Consider the following 13,983-nt stretch of genomic DNA (forward strand, 5'->3'; position numbering starts at 1 on the left):
TTTGGACCCTCCAGAAGGTGATCAGGTTTTTCTGCTCCATCAGCTTTCACATGAATGCAGTTCCATACTGGTGCAGTTTTCTTTGTCAGATCAGGAACGACCACATGACTAAGTAATTGACCCCTCTGGTAAATACCCTCTGACCACATAGCACATGTTGATGGAGCACAGCACATACATATGTGGAATGTCTCCTCCTATGACCCCCCCCCCAGGTGACCCCTCCCATGCAGCCATGGTGAGGATAAAAGGCCAGTGAGGGCTGAGCTCTGCATCTCAGTCCTCATCAGCTCTCCAAGGCACAGAGACCCACGGACCAGACCTTACCATGGAGGTGTTCAGATCCAGCAGCATCAGAAGCTCATCTGGCAGCTACGGGATGGGAGGTGGTTCCGCCCGTAGGTCACTGTCCGTGTACGGCGGTGCCGGTGGCTCTGGAGTAAAAGCCTCAGTGGCCTCCCGCTCCTTCGGCTCTGGAGGTAGTGCTGCTGGCTTTGGGTTTGGCATGGGAGGAGGTGCAGCAGGAGGCATGGACCTCCACATTGGAGCCAACGAGAAGGCCACCATGCAGAACCTGAACGATCGTCTGGCCACTTACCTGGAGAAGGTGCGCACTCTGGAGAAGGCCAACGCTGACCTGGAGCTGAAGATTCGCCAGTTCCTGGAGAGCAAGACCTCCCCCACAGCAAGAGATTACACATCTCACCAGGTCACCATCGCTGACCTGCAGGGAAAGGTACGTGTATCACATGAATAGCTCAGGAATATTTCTTCTCAGGCTGAGACCCACACAAAACAACCTTCTCTTCATGCAGATCCTGGATGCCACCAGGATCAACGGTGGAATCTATCTGGCTATTGACAACGCCAAACTAGCAGCAGACGACTTCAGAACCAAGTGAGTCACCTGGTTCTCAGGTAGATCAAGAGTTTTGAGGGTCAACACGTTCATGTGTTTGTTTCTCTGTCATGAAGGTATGAGAATGAACTCGCCATGCGCCAGTCAGTGGAAGCAGATATCGCCGGCCTGAAGAGGATGTTGGATGAGCTGACCTTGGCCAGATCAGACCTGGAGATGCAGATTGAAGGCCTGAAGGAGGAGCTGATCTTCCTCAAGAGGAACCACCTGGAGGTCTGTTTTTGTCACGTTTCCTTTCTTGAGTTTATCAGTTTTTCAAGAGTATGTTTGTATCTCATTACCATGTTCTTGACAGGAAATGGCCAACCTGAGGACAACCATGGGCGGGCAGGTCAACGTTGAGGTCGATGCAAAACCAGGTGTTGATCTGAGCGCTGTGATGCGTGAGATCCGCGAGCAGTACGAGGGTGTTGCTGCAAAGAACGCACGAGACCTGGAGGCCTGGTTCCAAACCAAGGTGGGATCACCATTTAAAAACTGCCAACTTCAAAACACAAACTGACGTTTCTCCTGCTGCAGACAGAGGAATTGAACAAGCAGGTGGCTATCAGCACAGAGACCCTCCAGACCTCCAAGTCAGAGATCTCTGAGGTCCGTCGCACACTGCAGAGCTTGGAGATTGAGCTCCAGTCCCAGCTTAGCATGGTAATTCTGAACGTTCCAGCTCCTCAGCAAGCTTCCACAGTCCTCACAGTCATTGTTGCTCACTTCAGTTGCTTGGTATCTTCCTCAGAAAGCGGCTCTGGAAGGAACTCTTGCAGAAACAGAAGCACGATACTCCATGAAACTCCAAAGCCTCCAGATGCAGGTGACCAGTCTGGAAGAACAGCTGATGGGTCTGCGTGCCGACATTGAGAACCAGAGCCAGGAGTACAAAATGCTGCTTGACATCAAGACTCGTCTGGAGCTGGAGATTGCTGAATACAGGAGGCTGCTGGACGGAGAGGCCAAGTAAGAGAAGGAAGCTGGGTGCTGCTGCAACCTGCTCTTCAAGTGAGCTTTTTCAATAACCGCACTTCTCCTCTCAACTCCAGGTCCACCACCAGCACCACCACCAGAGTGGTCATCGTCACTGAGGAAGTCATTGATGGAAAGGTGGTGACCTCCTCAACTTCTACCACCAGGAGCTAATGTGTCTCACAGTGACCACAGGGGAGCGACTGAGGCTGAGCACCGAGACTTCAAATCCAAGAGTTCCATCAATAAAATGGATTGAATAAACGTTTCAAAAGTCATTGGCTGCTCTGTCCTCCTCTGTTATCTTTACCAAAGATTTTAATGTTGTCAAATATTTGTCATAATTCACTGAAAGCTCACACTGATCATGATCAGACAGTGCCTCCTCTTTGACTCCAGTAACTAAAAAACTTCTCTATGAATCCTCAGTTGCTGGTGTTAGTGAAGGTATTTATCATCCTAACTGTGGTGGTTATTCAGATGAAACCATAGAAATAATACAATATAAATTACATGACACTATCATGCAAAATTGTCAAAAATAAGCAAAAGTAAAATAATCTGATATTAATGTCCATGTTTTGCAGAATCATGAGACAAAGACGGAGCTGAAATTAGGAACATATATTCTCCAACGTGGAGGAAAATCTCTGATACATATTTTTTTGCGTTGCCAAAGATAAAGACGGATAAAACACATCACATTACAACTGTAAAATCTGGCTTTGACTAAGGGAGTTGTTGGAGGCAACATCGTGGTGTTGTGGTCAGTGCTGCTGCCTTACTATGCCAAAATCTGTATTTGCAATAAAACATGAGGGAGCCTGAGTCCTTCACTTCCTTCTTGTCAGTGAACAAAGAACATTGGTGGCACAGAGAGATTTATACTTGTCTGTAGGTGTGAATTCACACTGGTGACACGTTCACCGAAACACTGGCTGGTTCAGAGAACTGAGGAATCAATGTGGCAGCTGTTTTGAGAACTATGTAGTGTTGTTGAATTCGTGAACAGCCTTGTTGTTATTTTATTTTATTTTATTTTATTTTTTGTCAGCACTTGATTCCAAAACACTTTCCTAGTTAGTGGGCTCCCCATTGACCATGGCAATAAATTTGATTCTGATTCTGATTCTGAGAGACCAAGACATTATCGAGACAAGACAGTATCAAGACTGAGGCATTTCGATCACAAAACTAAGTCGAGGCCAAGACATTTGGAGGTTGAGACTGAGAGAAGACCAAGACTGGAGTCTCAAACTTATCCAAAAATGAGGTGCGGTGGGTGCAGGCACATATTGCTTAACCAATCAGGTGTCAGCTGAAACAGGCAGCACCAGTCTGACAAACAACAGGGAATGATGTTGTAAAATGTTGTCCATGTCTTCAGGTACCTGGAATAGTCCTGGGAGGGGAATACAGAGAAGTAGTCGTCCGTCTGGGTTTTGGTTCCTGTGATTCAACACCTCAAGCTCCAGGTGCTTGATGATACTCAGTTTTAAAGGGGCGGCTGCACCAAAAGCTGTAAATGACGTTCAACTCAAATTTCAAATGATTTTAGACAGAATGTACTCCCAAAAAGTTACATTAGATAGTTAACATTCTTCTTCTGAAATACATCAATAGGAGCTGAATTGCTCTGAAAGGTACATTTAATTGGCTTTGCAGAACATGTTCAAGAACTAACTGGACGACAGAACTCTTACAAAAGAGAAAATACATTATGGAGAAAATTGCAGTATATCATTTTTAATACCTTTATTTTGTTTACTTGTGTTGTATTTGACACCACCTTGATTAATTTGACCAAGTCCATATGATATAAAAATATAATCATTTAGTATTTTTCACATGATGTCACAGAAATGATCAGCTTGTTTGAATTATTTGCAGTTACTGAGGTTATAGTGATGATTGGATGTTTTTGACAGTTCATTTATGAATTATGAGGCTGAAATTTTCACTGACTTGTGCATTAATTTTCTACCACGTATTCCGTGGCAGAAGTCTGACGCCCATCCAAGGGCAAGATCACTGGACAGGTCACCAATAAACCTGAACACAGTTAGTAAACAGTCATGATGGATGAATCGGTGCGCACATTTCATTGGCCATGTGAGAAGGCTGAAAGAAAATGAAGAAAATATTTCATCTAAAACCTCAGTGCAGATCCATGCTGGTTCCGGTTCCCAAATGCTATTTTAACCAGCTGGCGTGTTTAGACAGTGAAAAGAACTGGTTTGAAGCCTGAAAAGTTTACAGAAGGAATAAAAAAAAGTTGATTCAGGTTCACCATGCGTGACATAAAAGGTGGGTGTGTCATCTTCTCTGTTTGTGACAAGCCTCATTTGTAGTATGTCTCACTACATTTGGGTGAGTGTTGGTTGGGAGTCCTGCAGAAAATTGGAGAGACATGTTGACTTCTGCGTGAAGGACACTTTTTAGAGCCCTCCCACGTTCCACCAAAGTAGCAGTGATCTGAGCATCAAAAACGGCATGGGTTCAGGAACCAGAACCGTGTTTGTGTGAAAAGCTACTCTGATGGACTGAAAAAAGTATCCCAGAATTGTTCAACATCTATGAATGCAGGATTCAAACAGGCTTCTGTCCACGATTAGAAAACCGGTTTTGACTACCGACCATGACCATTTGTACGTCCATGTACTGTACGAAGAGTGTGCAACTAATATCTTATTTGGAGCATTCTATGACCACAGAGTTCTGTTGATCTGGAGTCTTTATCTCTCTCCTGAGCTGGACAAGAAAGTGACTCAAACATTGTTTAAGCACCCAGGTATTTGGACCCTCCAGATGGTGATCAGGTTTTTCTGCTCCATCAACTTTCACATGAATGCAGTTCCATACTGGTGCAGTTTTCTTTGTCAGATCAGGAACGACCACATGACTAAGTAATTGACCCCTCTGGTAAATACCCTCTGACCACATAGCACATGTTGATGGAGCACAGCACATACATATGTGGAATGTCTCCTCCTATGACCCCCCCAGGTGACCCCTCCCATGCAGCCACAATGAGGATAAAAGGCCAGTGACGGCTGAGCTCTGCATCTCAGTCCTCATCAGCTCTCCAAGGCACAGAGACCCACGGAGCAGACCTTACCATGGAGGTGTTCAGATCCAGCAGCATCAGAAGCTCATCTGGCAGCTACGGGATGGGAGGTGGTTCCGCCCGTAGGTCACTGTCCGTGTACGGCGGCGCCGGTGGCTCTGGAGTAAAAGCCTCAGTGGCCTCCCGCTCCTTCAGCTCTGGAGGTAGTGCTGCTGGCTTTGGGTTTGGCATGGGAGGAGGTGCAGCAGGAGGCATGGACCTCCACGTTGGAGCCAATGAGAAGGCCACCATGCAGAACCTGAACGACCGTCTGGCCACTTACCTGGAGAAGGTGCGCACTCTGGAGAAGGCCAACGCTGACCTGGAGCTGAAGATTCGCCAGTTCCTGGAGAGCAAGACCTCCCCCACAGCAAGAGACTACACAGCGTTCCAGGTCACCATCGCTGACCTGCAGGGAAAGGTACGTGTATCACATGAATAGCTCAGGAATATTTCCTCCCAGCTTGAGACCCACACAAATTGTCTCTTCACACAGATCCAGGATGCCACCAGGATCAACGGTGGAATCTATCTGGCTATTGACAATGCCAAACTAGCAGCAGACGACTTCAGGACCAAGTGAGTCACCTGGTTCTAAGCTAGATCAGGAGTTTTGAGGCTCAACATGTTCATGTGTTTGTTTCTCTGTCATGAAGGTATGAGAATGAGCTTGCCATGCGCCAGTCAGTGGAAGCAGATATCGCTGGCCTGAAGAGGATGTTGGATGAGCTGACCTTGGCCAGATCAGACCTGGAGATGCAGATTGAAGGCCTGAAGGAGGAGCTGATCTTCCTCAAGAGGAACCACCTGGAGGTCTGTTTTTGTCACGTTTCCTTTCTTGAGTTTATCAGTTTTTCAGGAGGATGTTTGTTTCTCATTACCATGTTCTTGACAGGAAATGGCCAACCTGAGGACAACCATGGGCGGGCAGGTCAACGTTGAGGTCGATGCAAAACCAGGTGTTGACCTGAGCGCTGTGATGCGTGAGATCCGTGAGCAGTACGAGGGTGTTGCTGCAAAGAACGCACGAGACCTGGAGGCCTGGTTCCAAACCAAGGTGAGATCACCATTTCAAAACTGCCAACTTCAAAACACAAACTGACAGTTCTCTGCTGCAGACAGAGGAATTGAACAAGGAGGTGGCTATCAGCACAGAGACCCTCCAGACCTCCAAGTCAGAGATCTCTGAGGTCCGTCGCACACTGCAGAGCTTGGAGATTGAGCTCCAGTCCCAGCTTAGCATGGTAATTCTGAACGTTCCAGCTCCTCAGCAAGCTTCCACAGTCCTCACAGTCATTGTTGCTCACTTCAGTTGCTTGGTATCTTCCTCAGAAAGCGGCTCTGGAAGGAACTCTTGCAGAAACAGAGGCGCGATACTCCATGAAACTCCAAAGCCTCCAGATGCAGGTGACCAGTCTGGAAGAACAGCTGATGGGTCTGCGTGCCGACATTGAGAACCAGAGCCAGGAGTACAAAATGCTGCTTGACATCAAGACTCGTCTGGAGCTGGAGATTGCTGAATACAGGAGGCTGCTGGACGGAGAGGCGAGGTAAGACAAGGAAGCTGGGTGCTGCTGCAACCTGCTCTTCAAGTGAGCTTTTTCAATAACCGCACTTCTCCTCTCAACTCCAGGTCCACCACCAGCACCAGCACCAGAGTGGTCATCGTCACTGAGGAAGTCATTGATGGAAAGGTGGTGACCTCCTCAACTTCTACCACCAGGAGCTAATGTGTCTCACAGTGACCACAGGGGAGCGACTGAGGCTGAGCACCGAGACTTCAAATCCAAGAGTTCCATCAATAAAATGGATTGAATAAATGTTTCTGAACTCATATGCTGCTCTGTCCTCCTCTGTTATCTTCAGCAAAGATTCTAATGTTGTCAAATGAGGATTTCGTTTTAACTTCCAGAGCTCCACAGGCGGTGCTTTTTTTTCATATTTGTATTTTAAGTATTTGTAATAGTTCACTGAAAGCTCACACTGATCATGATCAGACAGTGCCTCCTCTTTGACTCTCATAACTAAAAAACTGCACTGTGAAACTTCAGTTTCTGGTGTCAGTGAAGGCATTTATCATCCTAACTGTGGTGGTTCTTCAAATGAAACCATAGAAATAATACCATATAAATAGCATGACACTATCATGCATGGTCACATAAAATAAACAGAAGTGAAATATTCCGATGTTAATGTCCACATTTTGCAGAATCATGAGACAAAGAATGAGCTGAAACTCAGAACAAATATCCTCCAACCTGGAGGAAAAACACTAATACAAAACGTGTCTTTGCCTTGACAGAGATATAGACAGATAAAACACATCAGATTACTATTCTAAAATTTGTCTTTGACTAAGGGAGTTGTTGGAGGCAACATGGCGGCACTGTGGTCAGTGTTGCTGCCTCACTAGGTCACAATCTGTATTTGCTATAAAGCATGAGGGAATCTGAGTCCTTCAGTTCTTTCTTGTCAGTGAACAAAAAAAAAATGAATGGAACTCTTGGTGGCTCAGTGAAACGAGGAATCAATGTGGCTGATGTTTTGAGAACTATGATGTTCAGATAACGGATTAGAAAACAACTCTGTTGAACAGAATCCACTAATAAATGAGGAGCAGAGAAATGATGTTTGTAAAATGTTGTCCATATCTTGAGGTACCTGGAAAAGTCCTGGCTGGTGAAGACAGAGAAGAAGTCGTCTGGCTGGGTTTTGGTTCCGCTGATTCAGCACTTCAAGCTCCAGATGCTTGAGGATACTCAGATTTTAAAGCGTCTGCTTCATCAAACGCTGTCTTTGGTGTACAACTTAAATTTAAAATGATTTTACCTAGAATTTATGCCAAAAAGATCGAGTCAATATTTGACATATTTTTATCTGATGAAAACCATGCAGCATAAAATAAACAGAAGTTGTAGTACAGTTGAAGCAAACTGTATGTTCATGAATCTATTTGAACTACAGAACTCTGGAAAAAGAGAAAATGCAACAGTTTATTTTTAAAAATACATTCCATAACCAATCACTAGATGATAATAACAATGTGCATCTAGTCAAAAGACTAGATGAACATTGAAAGTAGTCAGTAACTCACATTATTTAACAACCCAAGTTGTTATTTGGACCTTCCACAAAGTGAGCAGGTTTTTCTGCTCCATCAACTTTCACATGAATGCACTTTCATACAGATGCAGTTTTCCTTGTCAGATCAGGAACGACCACATCACATTACAGCTCAGCCCTCTTGTAAATACTGTGTGACCACATAGCATGTATAGGAGGAGTCGAGATATTATGCAAGGAATGTCTCCTCCTATGACCCCACCAGGTGACCCCTCCCATGCAGCCACGGTGAGGATAAAAGGCCAGTGAGGGCTGAGCTCTGCATCTCAGTCCTCATCAGCTCTCCAAGGCACAGAGACCCACCGAGCAGATCTTACCATGGAGGTGTTCAGATCCAGCAGCATCAGAAGCTCATCTGGCAGCTACGGGATGGGAGGTGGTTCCGCCCGTAAGTCCATGTCTGTGTTCGGCGGCGCCGGTGGCTCTGGAGTAAAAGCCTCAGTGGCCTCCTTCGGCTCTGGAGGTAGTGCTGCTGGCTTTGGGTTTGGCATGGGAGGAGGTGCAGCAGGAGGCATGGACCTCCACGTTGGAGCCAACGAGAAGGCCACCATGCAGAACCTGAACGACCGTCTGGCCACTTACCTGGAGAAGGTGCGCAGTCTGGAGAAGGCCAACGCTGACCTGGAGCTGAAGATTCGCCAGTTCCTGGAGAGCAAGACCTCCCCCTCTGCAAGAGACTACACAGCGTTCCAGGTCACCATCGCTGACCTGCAGGGAAAGGTACATGTATCACATGAATAGCTCAGAAATATTTCCTCCCAGCTTGAGACCCACACTAATTGTCTCTTCACACAGATCCAGGATGCCACCAGGATCAACGGTGGAATCTATCTGGCTATTGACAACGCCAAACTGGCAGCAGATGACTTCAGGACCAAGTGAGTCACCTCAGGTAGATCAAGAGTTTTGAGGCTCAACATGTTCATGTGTTTGTTTCTCTGTCATGAAGGTATGAGAATGAGCTCGCCATGCGCCAGTCAGTGGAAGCAGATATCGCCGGCCTGAAGAGGATGTTGGATGAGCTGACGTTGGTCAGATCAGACCTGGAGATGCAGATTGAAGGCCTGAAGGAGGAGCTGATTTTCCTCAAGAGGAACCACCTGGAGGTCAGTTTCTGTCATGTTTCCTTTCTTTAGTTCATTAATCAGTTTTCAAGAGGATGTTTGTTTTTCATGATCATGTTCTTGACAGGAAATGGCCAACCTGAGGACAACCATGGGCGGGCAGGTCAACGTTGAGGTCGATGCAAAACCAGGTGTTGATCTGAGCGCTGTCATGCGTGAGATCCGTGAGCAGTACGAGGGTGTTGCTGCAAAGAACGCACGAGACCTGGAGGCCTGGTTCCTGACCAAGGTGAGATCACAATTTCAAAACTGTCAACTTTAAAACTCAAAACTGACATTTCTTCTGCTGCAGACAGAGGAATTGAACAAGCAGGTGGCTATCAGCACAGAGACTCTCCAGACTTCCAAGTCAGAGATCTCTGAGGTCCGTCGCACAGTGCAGAGTTTGGAAATCGAGCTCCAGTCCCAGCTTAGCATGGTAATTCTGAACGTTCCAGCTCCTCAGCAAGCTTCCACAGTCCTCACAGTCATTGTTGCTCACTTCAGTTGCTTGGTATCTTCCTCAGAAAGCGGCTCTGGAAGGAACTCTTGCAGAAACAGAAGCACGATACTCCATGAAACTCCAAAGCCTCCAGATGCAGGTGACCAGTCTGGAAGAACAGCTGATGGGTCTGCGTGCCGACATTGAGAACCAGAGCCAGGAGTACAAAATGCTGCTTGACATCAAGACTCGTCTGGAGCTGGAGATTGCTGAATACAGGAGGCTGCTGGACGGAGAGGCGAGGTAAGACAAGGAAGCTGGGTGCTGCTGCAACCTGCTCTTCAGGTGAGCTTTTTCAATAACCACACTTCTCCTCTCAACTCCAGGTCCACCACCAGCACCAGCACCAGAGTGGTCATCGTCACTGAGGAAGTGGTTGATGGAAAGGTGGTGTCCTCCTCAACTTCTACCACCAGGAGCTAATGTGTCTCACAGTGACCACAGGGGAGCGACTGAGGCTGAGCACCTTTGGCTTCAAATCCAAGAGTTCCATCAATAAAATGGATTGAATAAAAGTTTCTAAACTCACAGGCTGCTCTGTCTAGTTTTGTCCTTTTAACAAATATCTAGTTCAGTCTTGGAAAGTCATGGCATCACTCCCGAATCCTGGGCCTTTAAACGGTCTCTCAGTCTGGGTCACACGGCTACACAATCATCGGGAAGACTGGCGACTTGACAGTTGTCCAGAAGACAATCGTTGAGACCGTCCACCAGGAGGGAAAGCCACAACAGGTCATTGCTGAAGAAGCTGGTCAGTCACTGAGTGCTGTGACCAAGCATATGAATGGGAAGTTGAGTGGAAGGAAAAAGTGTGGTAGGAAAAGGTGCACCAGCAAAAGTAATAACCGCAGCCTTGAGAGGATTGTCATGCAACATCCATTCAAGAATTTGGGGGAGCTACACAAGGAGTGGGCTGAAGCTGGAGTCACGACATCAACACTTGGGCTACAAATGCTGCATTCCTCGTGTCAAGCCACTTCCGCAACAAAGACAAAGTCAGAAGCGTCTTCCCTGAGCTAAGGAGAAAACGGACTGGACTGTTGCTCAGTGGTCCAAACTCCTCTTGTCAGATGAAAGCAAATTTGCATTTCATTTGGAAATCAAGGTCCCAGGGTCCTGTGGAACAGGTACAGAATGTATTGTTGCTTGAAGTCAAGTGTGAAGTTTCCGCAGTCACTGATGAAATGGGGAGCCATGTCATCTGCTGGTGTTGGTCCACTGTGTTTTCTGAATTGCACAGTCAACGCAGCCATCTACAAGGAAATTTTAGAGCACGTCCTGCTTCCTTCTGCTGACAAGCTTTATGGAGATGCCGATTTCATTTTCCAGCAGAACTTGACACCTGCCCACACCACCAAAGGTACCAAGAGCTGGTTCAATGACCCTGGACTGGCCAGGAAACTCACCTAATCTGAACCTCACAGAGAGTCTGTGGGATATTGTCGGGAGGAGGATGAGAGACACCAGACCCAACACTGCAGATGACCTGAAGGATGCTATCAAAGCAACCTGGGCTTCCATTGCACCTGAGCAGCGCCACACGCTGATCGCATCCAAGCCATGCCAAATGGTGCAGTAATTCACGCAAAAGGAGGCCCCAGTATTGAGTACGGGGAAATGAATATACTTTTCAGACGCCTGACAATTCTGGTTAAAATACCATTTTTTCATTGATCTTATATGATATACTAATTTTATGAGACACTGCATTTTGGGTTTTCATTAGCTAAAAGCCACAATCATAACTATTTCAAGAAATAAATATTTGATATATTTCACTCTATGTGCAATGGATCTATATAATATATGGGTTTCACATTCTGAAATGAGTGACAAAAAATACTGACCTTTTTCATGATATTCTCATTTTTTGAGATGTACAGTGCCTGCACAAGACCTCCAATCAATAGCCTAAGACACCACTGCCACGAGGAAGCAAGGAGGAACATGAGCCAACAGGAAGTTGAGACGAGCTTCCTGGTTGTGTCGAAGCATGCAAGTGAGTGTTGTTTGGCAGGTGCAGTGTGGGCACCGTGAATGCCAGAAAGTCCAGGGAGTGGCAGATGCTGTGAACTAGTTAGACCCAGAGGTTGTACAGGGGCTGGATTTATGAAAGAATGATCTGACTGAATTTGGCGGGTATTACTGGGGGATCCCTCCTGTGTGCTGTGGTGACGGAGGCAAAGGGCCACACAGACACATTCATTTCGCCAGAAGCACTGGATGACTGTTATTGTTTTATCTTGTCCCAGAGTAAAATCTACCTTTACACTTCATCCCAAATTGTTTATTTAAAGTTAAACATTGTTTCTTACTCCCCAAGTGTTCCAGCTGTGGCTGGACATAGTGAGACCAGGGACCCCACAGCACCTCATCATATCGGATGCCCTGCAAGAGTATAGGGACTGAAACACCATTGAGGTGGCCAAGTACTAATGGGACGTTGTACAGGTCTTGACAAACATCAACGGAACACTCATACAACCTCTTTGTATAGAAGTATTTTATGCTTTCCCACGTGGGGTATGTGCGTGGCAGCACTTCCAGACTCTGGGACACTGTTCAGTGCAACATGAGGTTGCGGTACCCATGAGCCAGTACTTTTGGCTGCAGATGTTTGATATTGCTCAGTTTCAAAGGGCTGGCTACACAAAAAGCTGCCTAACAACCAGGTTCTTTTGAATAACTTCTTCAGTGGAAGCATTCCATAACCAATCATCAGGATCCAGTTGGGCGACCTGCCAAAAAAGTAAGCCACAACAGTGTTTTACAATCTTGGATGTTCTCTGGAACTTCGAGATGGTGAACAAGTTTTTCTGCTCAACAATTATACAAATAAATGCACTTCCAGCGAAGAACATATTATGTGTATTGGATGAGCTGACCTTGGCCAGATCAGACCTGGAGATGCAGATTGAAGGCCTGAAGGAGGAGCTGATTTTCCTCAAGAAGAACCACCTGGAGGTCAGTTTCTGTCACGTTCCTTTCTTGAGTTTATTTATCAGTTTTTCAAGATCATGTATGTTTCTCACAATCATGTTTTTGACAGGAAATGGCCACCATGAAGGACTCCATGGCTGGACAAGTCAACGTTGAGGTTGATCCAAAACCAAGTATTGACCTGAGCGCTGTCATACGTGAGATCCGTGTGCAGTACGAGGGTGTTGTTGCAAGGAACCAACAAGAACTGGTGGTCTGGTTCCAAACCAAGGTGAGATCACCATTTCAAAACTGTCAACCTTAAATCTCAAACTTACATTTTTTCTGCTGCAGACAGAGGAACTGAACAAGCAGGTGGCTATCAGCACAGATACCCTCCAGACCTCCAAGTCAGAGATCTCTGAGGTCCGTCGCACAGTGCAGAGTTTGGAAATCGAGCTCCAGTCCCAGCTTAGCATGGTAATTCTGAACGTTCCAGCTCCTCAGCAAGCTTCCACAGTCCTCACAGTCATTGTTGCTCACTTCAGTTGCTTGGTATCTTCCTCAGAAAGCGGCTCTGGAAGGAACTCTTGCAGAAACAGAGGCGCTATACTCCATGAAACTCCAAAGCCTCCAGATGCAGGTGTTCAGTCTGGAAGAACAGCTGATGGGTCTGCGTGCCGACATTGAGAACCAGAGCCAGGAGTACAAAATGCTGCTTGACATCAAGACTCGACTGGAGCTGGAGATTGCTGAATACAGGAGGCTGCTGGACGGAGAGGCCAAGTAAGAGAAGGAAGCTGGGTGCTGCTGCAACCTGCTCTTCAAGTGAGCTTTTTCAATAACCACACTTCTCCTCTCAACTCTAGGTCCCCCACCAGCACCAACACCAGAGTGGTCATCATCACTGAGGAAGTGGTTGATGGAAAGGTGGTGACCTCCTCAACTTCTACCACCAGTAGCTCATCTGTCTCACAGTGACCACAGGGGAGCGACTGAGGCTGAGCACTGAGACTTCAAATCCTAGAGTTCCATCAATAAAAGCAGTGCTTGACAACTGATTGGGGTGTTGTGCTTTACTTGTGAATTATGCCGTCTTAAAAGTGTGCAGTTCTGTGGTGCTTAGCAATGCAACAGCAAGCTCCAGTTTCGACTGGAAAACTGTCCAGGCGGCCACTGTCAGTCGACTGAAGTTTTCATCCTGACCAATCACTTCGCCACGTATTTTGTCAGTATTTCAAGTATTTGTTCAATTGTGAGTTCAATATGGTCCAAAGTAATTTTAAAAACCATTCAGATCAATCAAATTTAATTCCTGGTGTCACATGAAGATAATTCTGTATTTTTAGAGCCC

The 13,983-nt window shown here is 46.4% G+C and overlaps 4 protein-coding genes across 5 annotated transcripts; all 4 read left to right on the forward strand.

Annotated features, from left to right (window-relative positions):
- Positions 1-379: 379 nt before the first annotated feature.
- On the forward strand, positions 380-2,050 carry LOC128753436 (keratin, type I cytoskeletal 13-like). Its single transcript, XM_053855138.1, has 7 exons — positions 380-736; positions 816-898; positions 976-1,132; positions 1,215-1,376; positions 1,439-1,564; positions 1,653-1,870; positions 1,918-2,050. Exons 1-7 carry the CDS (start codon positions 380-382, stop codon positions 2,048-2,050), a joined length of 1,236 nt encoding a protein of 411 aa, XP_053711113.1.
- Positions 2,051-4,965: 2,915 nt separating this feature from the next.
- Positions 4,966-6,758, forward strand: LOC128753451 (keratin, type I cytoskeletal 13-like). 2 transcript variants are annotated; one of them, XM_053855167.1, is made up of 7 exons: positions 4,966-5,403; positions 5,479-5,561; positions 5,639-5,795; positions 5,878-6,039; positions 6,101-6,226; positions 6,315-6,532; positions 6,616-6,758. In XM_053855167.1, exons 1-7 carry the CDS (start codon positions 4,996-4,998, stop codon positions 6,710-6,712), a joined length of 1,251 nt encoding a protein of 416 aa, XP_053711142.1. In that variant the 5' UTR covers positions 4,966-4,995; the 3' UTR covers positions 6,713-6,758. The 2 variants fall into 2 exon arrangements, with proteins under 2 accessions (XP_053711142.1, XP_053711141.1); XM_053855166.1 differs by having other exon boundaries at positions 6,580-6,712.
- Positions 6,759-8,382: 1,624 nt separating this feature from the next.
- On the forward strand, positions 8,383-10,232 carry LOC128754132 (keratin, type I cytoskeletal 13-like). Its single transcript, XM_053856530.1, has 7 exons — positions 8,383-8,825; positions 8,901-8,983; positions 9,055-9,211; positions 9,297-9,458; positions 9,522-9,647; positions 9,736-9,953; positions 10,037-10,232. The coding sequence occupies exons 1-7, from the start codon at positions 8,424-8,426 to the stop codon at positions 10,131-10,133; spliced, it is 1,245 nt and encodes a 414-aa protein (XP_053712505.1). The 5' UTR covers positions 8,383-8,423; the 3' UTR covers positions 10,134-10,232.
- Positions 10,233-12,509: 2,277 nt separating this feature from the next.
- Positions 12,510-13,610, forward strand: LOC128753354 (keratin, type I cytoskeletal 13-like). Its single transcript, XM_053854963.1, has 5 exons — positions 12,510-12,674; positions 12,760-12,921; positions 12,984-13,109; positions 13,198-13,415; positions 13,499-13,610. The coding sequence occupies exons 1-5, from the start codon at positions 12,510-12,512 to the stop codon at positions 13,608-13,610; spliced, it is 783 nt and encodes a 260-aa protein (XP_053710938.1).
- The last annotated feature ends 373 nt before the right edge of the window (positions 13,611-13,983 follow it).

This window comes from Synchiropus splendidus, chromosome 2, assembly GCF_027744825.2.
Source record: "Synchiropus splendidus isolate RoL2022-P1 chromosome 2, RoL_Sspl_1.0, whole genome shotgun sequence".
NCBI classification, from domain to species: Eukaryota; Metazoa; Chordata; class Actinopteri; order Syngnathiformes; family Callionymidae; genus Synchiropus; species Synchiropus splendidus.

Excerpts from the sequence above, each read along its gene's own strand:
- LOC128753436 (XM_053855138.1), top strand. The coding sequence starts at position 380 with ATGGGAGGTGGTTCCGCCCGTAGGTCACTGTCCGTGTACGGCGGTGCC. Across the intron at positions 1,565-1,652 it reads TCCAGTCCCAGCTTAGCATG|AAAGCGGCTCTGGAAGGAAC; the intron begins GTAATTCTGAAC and ends TATCTTCCTCAG. Across the intron at positions 1,871-1,917 it reads CTGCTGGACGGAGAGGCCAA|CTTTTTCAATAACCGCACTT; the intron begins GTAAGAGAAGGA and ends TCTTCAAGTGAG.
- LOC128753451 (XM_053855166.1), top strand. The coding sequence starts at position 4,996 with ATGGAGGTGTTCAGATCCAGCAGCATCAGAAGCTCATCTGGCAGCTAC. Across the intron at positions 5,404-5,478 it reads TCGCTGACCTGCAGGGAAAG|ATCCAGGATGCCACCAGGAT; the intron begins GTACGTGTATCA and ends CTCTTCACACAG. Across the intron at positions 6,227-6,314 it reads TCCAGTCCCAGCTTAGCATG|AAAGCGGCTCTGGAAGGAAC; the intron begins GTAATTCTGAAC and ends TATCTTCCTCAG.
- LOC128754132 (XM_053856530.1), top strand. The coding sequence starts at position 8,424 with ATGGAGGTGTTCAGATCCAGCAGCATCAGAAGCTCATCTGGCAGCTAC. Across the intron at positions 9,459-9,521 it reads AGGCCTGGTTCCTGACCAAG|ACAGAGGAATTGAACAAGCA; the intron begins GTGAGATCACAA and ends CTTCTGCTGCAG. Across the intron at positions 9,954-10,036 it reads CTGCTGGACGGAGAGGCGAG|GTCCACCACCAGCACCAGCA; the intron begins GTAAGACAAGGA and ends TCTCAACTCCAG.
- LOC128753354 (XM_053854963.1), top strand. The coding sequence starts at position 12,510 with ATGGTGAACAAGTTTTTCTGCTCAACAATTATACAAATAAATGCACTT. Across the intron at positions 12,675-12,759 it reads TCAAGAAGAACCACCTGGAG|GAAATGGCCACCATGAAGGA; the intron begins GTCAGTTTCTGT and ends TGTTTTTGACAG. Across the intron at positions 13,416-13,498 it reads CTGCTGGACGGAGAGGCCAA|GTCCCCCACCAGCACCAACA; the intron begins GTAAGAGAAGGA and ends TCTCAACTCTAG.